The sequence below is a fragment of the Balaenoptera ricei genome, chromosome X (assembly GCF_028023285.1).
Source record: "Balaenoptera ricei isolate mBalRic1 chromosome X, mBalRic1.hap2, whole genome shotgun sequence".
NCBI classification, from domain to species: Eukaryota; Metazoa; Chordata; class Mammalia; order Artiodactyla; family Balaenopteridae; genus Balaenoptera; species Balaenoptera ricei.
Genome location: NC_082660.1, coordinates 20,796,283 through 20,809,029, shown reverse-complemented (window position 1 = coordinate 20,809,029; position 12,747 = coordinate 20,796,283). Strand labels below are relative to the sequence as shown.

Genomic DNA, 12,747 nt, shown 5'->3' with positions numbered 1-12,747 from the left:
GTTCACCAATATCAGCAACACAAGTAACACGAGAGACCAAGAGAATAGGAAAAACCAAGTAAAGGAAAATAATTCTTGATTTTTTACTTTGACTTCAAACTTGGTTGACTAAGAATTTCCATCTCAGGGGCCATTAAAATGATTTTAAAGTCCAAGCAGGTGCAGATGCTATATCTACGTGCAACAGTGATACTTTCATTGGTGCTAGAAGTGCTGAACTACTGAAGGGGTCACATCACTTCCAGCTTATACCGTGTTGGGGATTTATTAACTGTGTGATTTAAGCCTCATGTCCATGTATGTGTGTGTGTGTGTATGCCTTGTCTATAGCCAACACTCCACTAGGGTAACTTAAAACAAAATAGGAATTTATTTACAATAGCAAAGATGTCAAAAATAACAGGAACGATATATAACAAATCCAAGAATTGTTTTATGAAAAAGGCAAACAATACATACACAAAAGATAAAACAAAATCCAAAAGGGCAAACTTAATTTTGGCCTTATCTAAACAGCTGCAGAATGTGGCAAAATAGTTTTTCAGATATGAATTACTTAAGTAATGTTGGGCCACTTAACACACACTTTTCAGCCCTTCCTTTTTACTTGGAGAATCTTCCTCTGAATTCTGTTTACCTTTGGGGAATGTAACTTTGGGGAGGTCATACAAGATTTATGAAGTACATACAGGCTATTTACATGTGTACTAAAAGATACATTTATTGGCTGACAGACTCACATTTCAAAAGGAGTAAAGTGATATGAAAGTGAAGGTATAAACTGAGTCCCATTTCACCATCACTGCTTCCTTCTGGGGTTTGGGGGTGTGTGTGTGTCTTGTCTACTACACAAAATGAATGCATCAGTAATCTTTTAAGTTCCTCAAGTGCTCTAAAACAGTGCTTCCCAAACTTGAGCATGCATCAGTCACTTGGAGGAGGTGTAAAGACACAGATCACTGGGTCCCACACCCTGTTTCTGATTCAGTGAGTCTGAGGTGGGGCTGAGAATTTGCATCTTTAACAAAGTCCAGGTGATTATAATGTTGCCGCTGCTGCCAGGCTTTGAAAACCACTGCCCTGAACTATCACCCTTTCAAGATTTCAACTGGTCAAGCTTTTCCTTCCATGAATCCTAGAATTTGTGAGAAATAAAGGAAATTGTTAACACCGAGATTCCCAGAGTACTGAGCAGTACACTATCTGACTGGTTGGCATCACAGACCAGCAAGATGTTCATCTGTCAGGTGTTCTACTACAGTTAAGTTTTTCAGCATGGTGTAGTTTTGCCTTTTTTATGCCTCTGGACAGTGACATTCACCATGTTTTCTTGATCGTTTACCTCAAATTTTGATTATTTAGTGTTTCAACTATTAGGGAAACACTTGTTCCAACAGTTAAATAACTGCAGGATCTCATCTTTAAAAATCAAAGATGACTCAAATCTATTTCCTTATTTTCTTCTGAGTCCTGATAACTTTTACCTAACTTCCGATTTTTATTATAACAATGATCATTCTCTAGTATGTTAGCGTCTACTAAAGCCCTCCAAACTGGGCACAAAGGGGTAACTCTAGGGCATGGCTTCTGCTGTGGGGCTGGGCTGTGGACTGATGCTGAAATAAGTGCTCTCAAAAACCACTTTATGCATGGGAAAATTTATCTCAGGGGAATTAGAGATGCTAATAAAACAAATCCTTTATGAAGATAAAAGAAAAAATGAATTTCAAGGACATGCTCATCAAAGGACTCACCAATCACCTCTTAACTTCTCTGAAATGTTACTTGCAAATTCGCAGAACTGAAATATTATTAGTATTTAAATCCAAGTCACAAAATTCAAAGCGATCAAGCATTTCGCATTCCACTGCTGCATATAAGGAATTAAGAAATGGGGAAATGAAAATAATCCACTGCTTTTGATGTTTATTAGGTTTACAAAAACTGTACATTTTTTTTTCTTAAGAAAAAGCATTAACTTAGTACTGGTATCAAATAGACTAAACATTAACAGGAAAATATTCTGATTTTTATTTTTGCACGTTATTCTCAAGTACACAATTACAATAATGTCACACATCCCTATATGATTTTCTTTTTATGTATTTTACCTTTTTTACAAAGTGTACAGAGGGAGGGACATACAATATTTAAGGATATTTCTACAGAACAATAACTTATATTATGTCCTTGTAAAAATCTGTACCTCTTTAAAACATTTAACTGAAACAACCATTTTTTTTTTAGCTTTGCTAATCAAAATTGTTTAAAGAATTAAAACTAGGTTGTAACTAATGTCAGTACATAACAGTGACTACAATTTTTTTTCTCTTTATACAGACAAATACGTTTTACCATATTCACTTGACCAAACCCTTAAATACCTTTTAAAGGTTTCAATATTGTGCTTTAAAAAGAACAGAACTGTGTATGATTCCAGACCATCCATGTAAGAGAAATATAAAGTGTGTAAATTGTTGTGTTCTTTATCTTTCAGTTTATTTAAAAAAAAGACATGACCAATTACTTATATGTTTTATATTAATTTTTATGGATGTTTAAAAATCAACAAATTTCCACATTCATTTAAGTGTTTTCTTTTATATTACTTCTGGGAAAAATAAAAATTAAGGGAGATTTTAAAGGTTCTCACAAAAAAACAGACAGAGCTTTCAATAGTACTGCAGGGCAATGAATCACACGATGGTTAAGTTACTTTTTAAAAAAAAGCACATTACGGGGGCCAAGAGGGCACAGGCATTCCTATGCCTTGGCTTTGACTGGCATTCAGGATGGAGTTATACCAGCCTAAAGCACTTGATTTAGAACTGGACTAAATCAACCTAGCACTTCAGAGGCTTGCCAAACACCAAATATTAGATTTCTAACCCTATAAATATAACTCTTGCATACAAATATCAACGGCAAAGAGAAAGATGAAAGCTAAAAACCTAATAGCACAAAGGGGATGGAACACCATAAAGAACTGGCAAGGCAGCTAACAAGTGGGGAGAAAACTCCAAAATCTCCCATGTTGTACTAGATACTCATGTGCCGACAGCCAATTTAAGGGATCCCAAAACCTGTTCTCAGTTCTCCAAGATTCATCTTAACATAACCAAATTCTAACTAACCAAGTTCACTTTATGAATTTATGACTCTGATTCAGAACTCTCTGTTAAAAAGTGTTAACTTTCAAAGAAAAACGAAACTGTGAAAGACTTGGTGATGTTCCAAATAAGGCCTCAGATTTTCCTCATGCACTTAAAACACACCTTTATCTTCTAATCAAAGCCAGCTTGAGTGTTAAGTTTTTGAAAGGTTGCCAGCTGTAACGAAGAAGTAACAGAGCAGGCTGAACTTGCCCAGTGTAAGTCGTAATTAGCACCCATTCTGTGGTACATGGAGCAACTGCTTCCTTAGTCCCCTCACTTGGGGACACAGAATCCCTTCATGAGCTTCTCAGAGAGAACTGAGGGAGTTATGTCTGGATTCTCATTAGCTTTTCTGAAAAATATAAAGGCATGGAGCTGAAGTTATATGAAAACATTCTATCTAGAAACATCTTAACTTCTATTTTTCAGTTACCAAAGATATTTAAAAGAAAATACCTTTACTCTTTAAAAATACTAGTCCTTATTTTCCTTCTAATTCTTCACCTGAGTAGTCTCTCCAAAGAGCATGATTTACAAAATGCTCTCTCATGCATCCCTGCGTCTTTCATGTTATTGTAAATTTAATACTTTTCATTATAGATTTTCAACAACTACTACTTGGGGTTGTGTGTATAAATATGTAAAATAAGCAATACACACAGATACATGTTATATATATGTGCATATACATAATTCAGGGTACATTTACATATATAAAGTTGCAAAAGATCCTACGAGCCACGAATTAATTACCTCTAGGAGATTCCAAATGCAGTCCTCAGTAAGTCTCATCTGTAGCACACAACCATTCCAACACAAAGTAGCACAGACAAAATACAACAGGATCAAGCAAAATTTTTCAATAAAGTTTTCTGAAAGTTTGCTATGCTGACAAAAGATGTAAATATTCCAAAGAAAGCACCCCCAAAAGTATATTCTGTCTGCTGAACAAAACGAAAGGTAAACACAAACCCAGCCACTGCTCTTTACTCAGCGATGCCAGGGACACAAAAGCTCAAATGGAAACTTTCATTGTCATGTGGTCTGAAAATATTAAAACAAGATGAGTAAATGACTCCCATGTTAGGATAATTAGACCTGACCATAAAATCTCCCATTTATATTAGTAGATGTCTCTGACAATTTGATTGTGAGAAATTTATGGGAAAAAAAAAAATAAGTCAACATTACTTTCAGAGTTACCAATCTAAAATTACCTTAACTTTAAGTTAAATGGTCTGAGAAGAGTACCATCAAGGTAAGCAAGGTAAATATTTAAATAAATATAAAACTTCTAAGATAGAAAAACTCAGTATAGAATCAGGGATTACTTTATTAAAAGCTTGTTGCTGCAACTTGCTTGTTGCTGCAATTGCTTGTTGCTGCTTTTCCCCATTTATTAAACAAACTGAATAGAATTCAGAACACACTATTGAACAAATGGTAAAAAAAAAAAAAAAGTCAACTAGAAGCAATAATTCTATTTGTACACAGCATAAATCAATATACAGTATTGTATGTGAACGAGACTGTGGCTTTAAAATGAATTTTCTGCTTCAAGGCCAACATCTCTACAAAAGTCTGTAGAAGTATTGTTAGGGCAGGCCAACTTCTTTATGATGTCGCATTATGTGCTGGTTCTTTTCTGAAGGTCTTCGGAACCCTTTCTTGCAGTACTCACAACGGTGGGGATAGTCTTTCGTATGAATGGAGATAACGTGCCGTTTAAAGCCTGAGGCATCTGTAGTGCTATACTCACAGTACTCACACTGATATACTTTCCTACCACTGTGTGTCTTCATATGCTTTTTAAGCTCATTCTGTTGCCTAAATCCCTTTCTACATCTCTTACACCTAAACGGAAGATCTTTTGTGTGTACTGAGAGAATATGGCGACTTAGAACGAACGGATCTGCAATCTTAAAGTCACAATGTCTACACTGGTGCATTTTTTTACCCTTGTGGGCAGCCACATGTTTCTTGAGTTCTGAAGGCCTGTGAAAGCCTTTATCACACATATCACACTTATGGGGGTAGTCCTTTGTGTGAACTGAAATTATGTGTCGTTTCAAATCGCTTGAGTTCGAACTCTTGTGGTCGCAATGCAAACACTGGTGTGTTTTGCTTTCTTGGTGGATAAGAGCATGTTGCTGCACCTCTTTGGTATCTGAGAAAGTCAGAAGACAAATGTCACACTTGAATGGCATCTCTTTACTATGCTTAGTTTTTACATGCGTTTTCAAGTTAGAAGAGTCTGCAGACCTATATTCGCAGTACTGGCATTGGTACGGCTTCTCCCCAGTATGGATTCGCATGTGCTTTTTGAGCTCTGATGGGTGACGAAAACCTTTACCGCACTCCACACATATATGAGGAAAGTTCTTGCTGTGGACCGCCAAAAGGTGGCGATTCAACAACCCTTGTTCAGCTGTCTCATATTCACAGAATTTACACTTGTGCATTTTGTTGGCTCCTTTTTCCTTATGCACCATTTTGTGAGTAAACAAAGCCCCAGCATGAGAGAAATGCTTCCCACATTCGTCGCATTCGATGGCCTTCTCTGCCTTGCTGGTCAGCTTGTGGCTCTCCAGGTGGTTGTGTAAACTTATCTTCTTGTTGGTAGTGTAATCACAGTCAGTACAGCGGTACTTCTTCTTGGTAAGGTGTTCAGGATGGTTTTTCATGTGCCTTTTCAAAAAACCTCTCGACTTAAACTTTTTCCCACAAATCATGCAAGGATAGACAGTCAAGGGATGTCCATCAGGGCCAATAATTATTGCTAAGAAAGGAAAAGAAAGGAGCATGAGTGATCAAACCAAGTTCTGTTTCGGTTTCTTCAAGAATTTAAAGCATGTGTTCTGAACATTATTGGGCAAGTACTCCCATGTTAGGCTATTTGCTACTTAGCATCATTCCTTTTACAATTTTTCAACATAAGAGATACAGCAGCCTCATCAAAAAGAGAACCTGGTCTGGAAACTCCATTCAGTATGACTGTACCAACCTCACTCCCTCCAGTTTAAAAAAAAAATAAATGAATAAATATGTAACTTCTACCAACTAGTGACTGCAGCTGTATCAATTGAGAAATTGGTGGGAAATTATTGATAAAAACAAAGTTTCATAATCACAGTTTCTGTTTTGGTTATTCTAACAACATAACTTATGTCAATTTACAGTAAAGCTTAAATATGTCTACAGAATTTTAATATGCAAATCAGCATACAAGAATAGACAAGAATATGTCACAAGAACTGAAGTACTTGCCTTGCTGCTCTGTAAAGTATTCCTGCTTTATGCTGACATAATCAGATTCTTTAAATATATTTGGTCTTTAAAAAAAGTTAATGCTTCCAACATATTTGAGGGATTTCTTTTCATATCCACATAAAAATCACCCGAGTTTTGAATTTTTTCATCCATGTTTTATCCGCTCCCCCTTTCTTTCTTTTTTAATCCAAGGAAATCATTCATGAATATCACTGAATTCTTAAAATTATATTTTCAAGTTCAAAACACAAAAGCGCTATGTGGTCTAGCAGCTAAAATGTCATCACAACACCTTTGGGGATACATACTAGAGTTTCATCTGAGAGCTCGCAAAGCACGCTGTGCTGTGGAACTCATGTGCCCTCACCTGTTTGGTACTGCCTGGAATCAGGTCTTCTCCTTTTCTTTGGTTTTTGTTTAGCCAGTCTGCCAAGCCCAGCAGACTCATCTATGTGCAAGAGGGCACTTGCAGTGCCATTCCGGTTTTCAATTCCATCAGAATTATTACCTAACAATGCGCATTAAAAAACAAAATTATACAGTATTATAAATTATAAAGAATTAGGGACTCTTTATTAACTATAACAACGAAAGTTAGCCATGATACTCATGAATGACAGAAATTCCCCATTCTAGGTAATGGGTTTTATGACCACATTTATTATATAGCAAGACCACAGGAAATGCCTAGCTTCCAAATCTAAAAAACACATGTCAGGGCTTCCCTGGTGGCGCAGTGGTTGAGAATCTGCCTGCCAATGCAGGGGACACGGGTTCGAGCCCTGGTCTGGGAAGATCCCACATGCCGCAGAGCAACTAGGCCCGTGAGCCACAACTACTGAGCCTGCGCGTCTGGAGCCTGTGCTCCGCAACGGGAGAGGCCGCGACAGTGAGAGGCCCGCGCACCGCAATGAAGAGTGGCCCCCGCTCGCCGCAACTAGAGAAAGCCCTCGCACAGAAACGAAGACCCAACACAACCATAAATAAATAAATAAATAAAATAAATTAAAAATGTCTGCTTTGCAAAAGACAACGTCACGAGAATCTGAACACAAGTCACAAGTTGGGAGAAAATATCTGCAAAAAAACAATAAAAAGAATATCCATTAAAAAAAAAAAAAAAAAAAAACACATGTCAGCATTTTGCCCCATGGCCATGGACTCCCTTGTTGTCTCCCAAAATTGTAAAGTCATGGGCCACATATAATCAAGATGAAAAGTTTCAGCTTGAAAGCCTGTGTACTTCTTGCAGTACTTCCTTCTACGTAATATACACATGAAGGAAATTCCTGTTAAAAATAAAGACAAAAAGTAGACTTTATAATCTTCCTCTACTCTTATGCAAATCAAATAACCCTTACAGGGTACTGGTATTTCAGATTTCTGAAACCTAAGACCACAGAAACCGTTTTCAATCATGAATTCATGTTCAAGAACCAATTCAATCCCAAGAGCTGCAACGCAACTTACCGTAAGCTGCTGCCCATGCTATTGGCATGAAAGTTTTGATTTCATTGTCATCGATTTGCTGTTCATGCGCGGCAGCGGCTGCCGCTGCGGCAGCGGCATCCTCCTCTCCTACAATCACTTCCATATAAACTTCGTCTGCAATTTCTGCAACATCTGAGTAGAAAATTATAGAAACTTGTGTGACTAGGTTTACAGAGATCACAGGAAAAGATATTTTCACTTGAATTCAGTTAATAGACAAGTAGAAAGAAGGTTCACATGTTATACACCTAGAACATAGCTTTCACGTAGTAAGCACTCAATAAATATTTATTGAATGAATCATACATTTCTTGGCTTTTACCATAATGTGCTTTTTTAATAATCTTATTTTTCCATATTCTTTTCCATTATGGTTCATTATAGGATACTGAATATAGTTCCTTAATTTGTTTTTAAAGCAACATTCTAAGCACACATAATAAGTCATTGATGTTTCCCTTGAAATACAGCAGAATAATAATCTCTACAATAATCCTACTTGTTTCCTTCAGATACTGGCCATATTTTTTAAAAAAAGAAAAAAAAAAAAAGAGCTACAGGAACATAAAATTCTCTCCCACAAAAAGGCCACCTACTTACTTAAATCTTCATCTTCTTGCTGAGAGTCGTTGACAGTCATATAAACCATCTTTTCCCTTGGCACACGAATACTGCTATTTTGATCAAGTAGTTCAACTCCATGATCATTCTCAGGCTCACTCTCCACAATGTCTACAGTGCCACCTATCAGAGAAGATGAAGGCTCCAAGAATTTATGTGAAGACTTCATTTCCACCTGTTTCACTTACTACATTTTACATACTTTTCTACTGCTATATTGGAACCCTTGCTTAAAATGTTATCTTCAGAAAAGATTACAAATATTCTCAGTCTAAACCACCAAAAAATAATTAGGTTGAAGTGTTTGATCAGGAGGTATACTACACTGAAGGTTTCCTCTTACCTAAGTCATCCTCTCCAGGGTCAGCTTTAAAAATGTACACCTTGATGACTTCAGGGCAAGTGCCATCCACTTTACAAGGATCGATTTCCGACTCTGCATCCATGGTCATTCCAGAGGAACCGTCGTGTTCTATTTTGCCAGCATCATCCACTAAAAGGGCAGGAAATACATGACAAATAATAATAGCAGATATTTAAATAAAAGTTACCATTTTCAAAAGCCCTTTTTACAAATATAATCTCTAACTTGATTCACATAAAATTGGATGATTTTTACCTAAACAAGTAGACACGCAGCACATGGTGAGAAATGTGGCTGACTGCTAAGCTAGAGCCGGGTCACAGAGGGCTTTGTACAACCAGGCAGAGGGGCGGGCTCATGCTTGACCTTGGTAGGCAGGAGGTTTTTCAGTCTGGTCAGGTGCCACAATCTCTCAGGGAACTTAAAAACACAGGCCCTCGCCAAGCAGTTCTACAGAATCAGAATTAGCAGGGGTGGGGCCTGATAGACAGATTTAGAGGAACCCTGCCCCAGGGATTCTGATCAGCAGTTTGAGAACTTCTGCTGTAGGTGGTGGGAGACTCATAGGCAGAGCAGTGACAAGGTCAGATCACCATTTCTGCTACACCATGCTGGCCTTGAGAAAGGTGGATTCAAAGGGATCAAAACATAAAGCAGAGATATCACTTTTGAGTCTACTGCAATAATGCAGGTGACAGATGACAAGGCCTCAAAAATTAGGACAGAGGTAGTATGGATGGGGAAGAGGGCTACACTTGAGTCGTATCTTAGGACTGAAATCGCAGAACCTGGTGCCCAACTGAAAACTGAACATGACAAAAGGAGCCAAGGATAACCATGGGGTTTCTGATATGGGTGACTGAATGACTGGCGGAAGAAATGGAAGGAAATTAGAGAAAGTATCTCTCTTCTGCATGTTTAATTAATTAACTTAAGGTCCAAGGGTAACATCCCTAAAAGCTCTAAGAGCCAGTGCCTGTCCCTATCCCTCTGTGATCACAGAACCTTTTGCTTGTTTCTCGCAGAGTATACAATTCACTGTGTTGTCACTAGGGGTGTGTTGCCCCCGTCTTTCCCACTGATAGAGCAGAATCTGTATTTTCATTATTCAGTCTTTTAAGACAGAGTCTGGTGATAGTAGACACTCAGAATACTGATGAATCAATGATTCAAGGAATGACTGAGATATGAAGTCAGTTGCTAGATACTCAAATCTGAAAGCTGAAGGCTGACCCACAGATTTGGGAGCCATCAGTTCTGTGTTAACTAAGCCTTGAGATCACACAGTGAGAACCTGCAGTGTGAGGGAAGAGTGGGCTGAGGATATCCTAGGGAATGTCATGGTTTAAGGGAGGGACAAGAAGAAGAGTTCACAAAGGAACCTGAGAAGGGAAAGCTGGACAGGTTGGTGGAAGGTCATAAAGGAAGCTAGGGAGTTAGAAGTTCCAAGAATCCTAGTAAGGCCCATGGCAATAATGCAGCATGCACACAAGTCAAAGGGGAATGTCTGCACTGACAACCGTAACCTGGAAGTCACTGCTGTTCCTGCTGAAGAGCAGTATAGTGAAGGCTATATAGGGGTCAGATTAGAGTGGGTTGAGGATTCAATGGAAGGTGTGAATTTCTTCAAAAAGTCCAATTTAAAAATGGAGAACAAAGGGTAGAAACTAGAATGCATCACAGGATCAAGGACTTTTCTGTTTAATTGATTAAAAATACTCGAGCATGCTCAGTCTGTGAGAGAAAATACAATAAAAAGTGAGAGGCTGAAGCCAGAGAACCTGGTGAAATTTTGGGATCAAGATCTCAGAAGAACAGGGAGAAGATGAAACAAGGCATAAAGATGAAGGAATTTTCCTTAAATAGGAGGAGAAATACGCTATCCTTCTGAGACCTGGGAAGGTAAACATGGATGAGAACGAAGCTTATGTTGTGTTTAGAGATGGGAAAGGAAGACTGTAATGCAGAAAGTTGGAAGAATTCATGGCTGGTGGCTTCAACTGTGGACATGAAACAGGAGGCAAGGGCCTTGGTCACCTGTAAGAGAATGGCAGATGGGTTAAGAGCTTGAGAAGCTAGAGAAAATGAGCTGATCCAGGACAAGCTTACCGATATGAAGGTTCAAAGAGACCAGATGGTTAAATCCTCTGTGGTTTTTAAGAACAAAAAGAGGTTCCCTGAACTGAATATAACTACCTAAATTCAAGTTATCTTGATTATGCTTTATAAAAATGATTTGTAGAGGGAAAGAATCGACATTATGCCCTTATTTCTGGCCTGATGTGTACTTACCCTTTTTCAAAGCTAAATATTTCTATGACATACCCAGCTGACAGGGCCACTGTTATTTTCTTAAAGGTGGCTTTGGAACTTCAAACTGAGATGGCATTAGAAGGCTGAAGATCTCACCAAACAAGCAGGAGAGTCCTGAATAAATCTGTACGTCTTCAGAGAACTCATCTCTGAATAGTTTGATATTGTTGATGAAGCTTGGCCTCTTTTGGCAAGGTTTGTCAAAACTGATTCTAACATGTACTGGAAAATCAAATGTCCTTGTGTTTACAAAGAACAAAGTCAGGCTAGCTGTTTTTGCATATGTTAAGTTTGTTGGTACTCATAAGATAAAACCTCTGATGACCAAAATCCAACCATTTTGGAGCTTGCAAAATGTCATGCATTTACCTGTAACTTAGAGTAAGACATGTCTGTTTGCTTTCATACATGTGTGGGAAACACATCTGAAATATACAGACTTACCAAAGCCTAGCAAAGCTATTCTATTATTAGACAAAAGTAGAATTCACCTTCAGATTTTCACCTTGAGAATGTGTCCCACTAACTCAACCTATGAAATTATTCTGAATATGAAATATTACAGAAGTGATTTTAAAAAAAAAAAACATTTTGGTGGTCCTGTTAAGTACTAAAAATTTCACTGTGATTTTAAAGTTCCATTAAAAATGAATTTCTAAAAACAGACAAAGAAGGCTTTGATAAAACTGAGTCATCATACGTATGATTTCTGCATAAGTGCCTTCTTCTAATGCTGTAATGAAGAACTAAAGCTTCAGAATAAGGCCTCTCCAAAATGGAAGAGCATAATTTCTGGAAATTAAGACCACTTCTAATAATAACTACCATTTGCATAGCATTTGGCAATTTCCTTAGCATTTCTATGTACTTTTCAATTTCCTTAGCATTTCTATGTACTTTTATTTCATTTGATTCTTACCTTTTCCAGATAAAGAAAGGAAAGCTCTGAGATGATACATGATTTGCCCAGTCAGTAAATAAGAGAGGGGTGGGAGAGAGAGTGAAGAGGTACCTGTCTTTAGAACTCAGACCTCTATTTTCATCTTTTGATTTTTGAAGAAATATATGTTTACTGTATAAAATTTAGTATTAAAAAAAATCACCAATAGTCTCACTAACCAGATATTGCATCATTAGTTAGTAAATTTTCTTCCCAGTTTTTTCTATAAAAAAAAAAAAATTGGCATCACAGTTTCCTCAAGCCTTATGTAATAATCATCTTTACATCTCATCTGGTATTTTAAACTTTAAAGCTGAAGAAAAATTTGGCTTATCAACGATCTCATTATCAATAGCAAAACTATAGCAAAATACAGGCGTACCATATTCTTAGGTTACATTTTCTCAGAACTTTGTAGAGATTATTCCACTGTCTTCTAGCACTGAGTATTTCTGTGTGGATGTCCCTATAATACTTTATCCCCAAAGTTCACTAAACATCACTGTGATTATGACTTAGTGGTTTTATCATTCTGTCAACTTCTTGAAAGAAAGATTCAATCTTTATTTCAGGAAAGTTCCTTGAAGAGTCCA

At 37.4% G+C, this 12,747-nt stretch overlaps 1 protein-coding gene across 6 annotated transcripts in view; it reads right to left on the bottom strand.

The window, feature by feature from the left end:
- Window positions 1-408: 408 nt before the first annotated feature.
- ZFX (zinc finger protein X-linked) overlaps window positions 409-12,747 on the bottom strand; it is a 74,466-nt gene continuing 62,127 nt past the window's right edge. For all 6 annotated transcript variants that reach the window (XM_059911736.1, XM_059911734.1, XM_059911733.1 and 3 more), the window contains exons 4-8: window positions 8,881-9,030; window positions 8,517-8,660; window positions 7,896-8,048; window positions 6,793-6,933; window positions 409-5,934 (exon numbers count right to left, since the gene is read on the bottom strand). In XM_059911736.1, coding sequence (XP_059767719.1) covers window positions 4,751-5,934; window positions 6,793-6,933; window positions 7,896-8,048; window positions 8,517-8,660; window positions 8,881-9,030 — 1,772 coding nt within the window. In that variant the 3' untranslated portion in view covers window positions 409-4,750. The remainder of the gene's footprint in view (window positions 5,935-6,792; window positions 6,934-7,895; window positions 8,049-8,516; window positions 8,661-8,880; window positions 9,031-12,747) is intronic.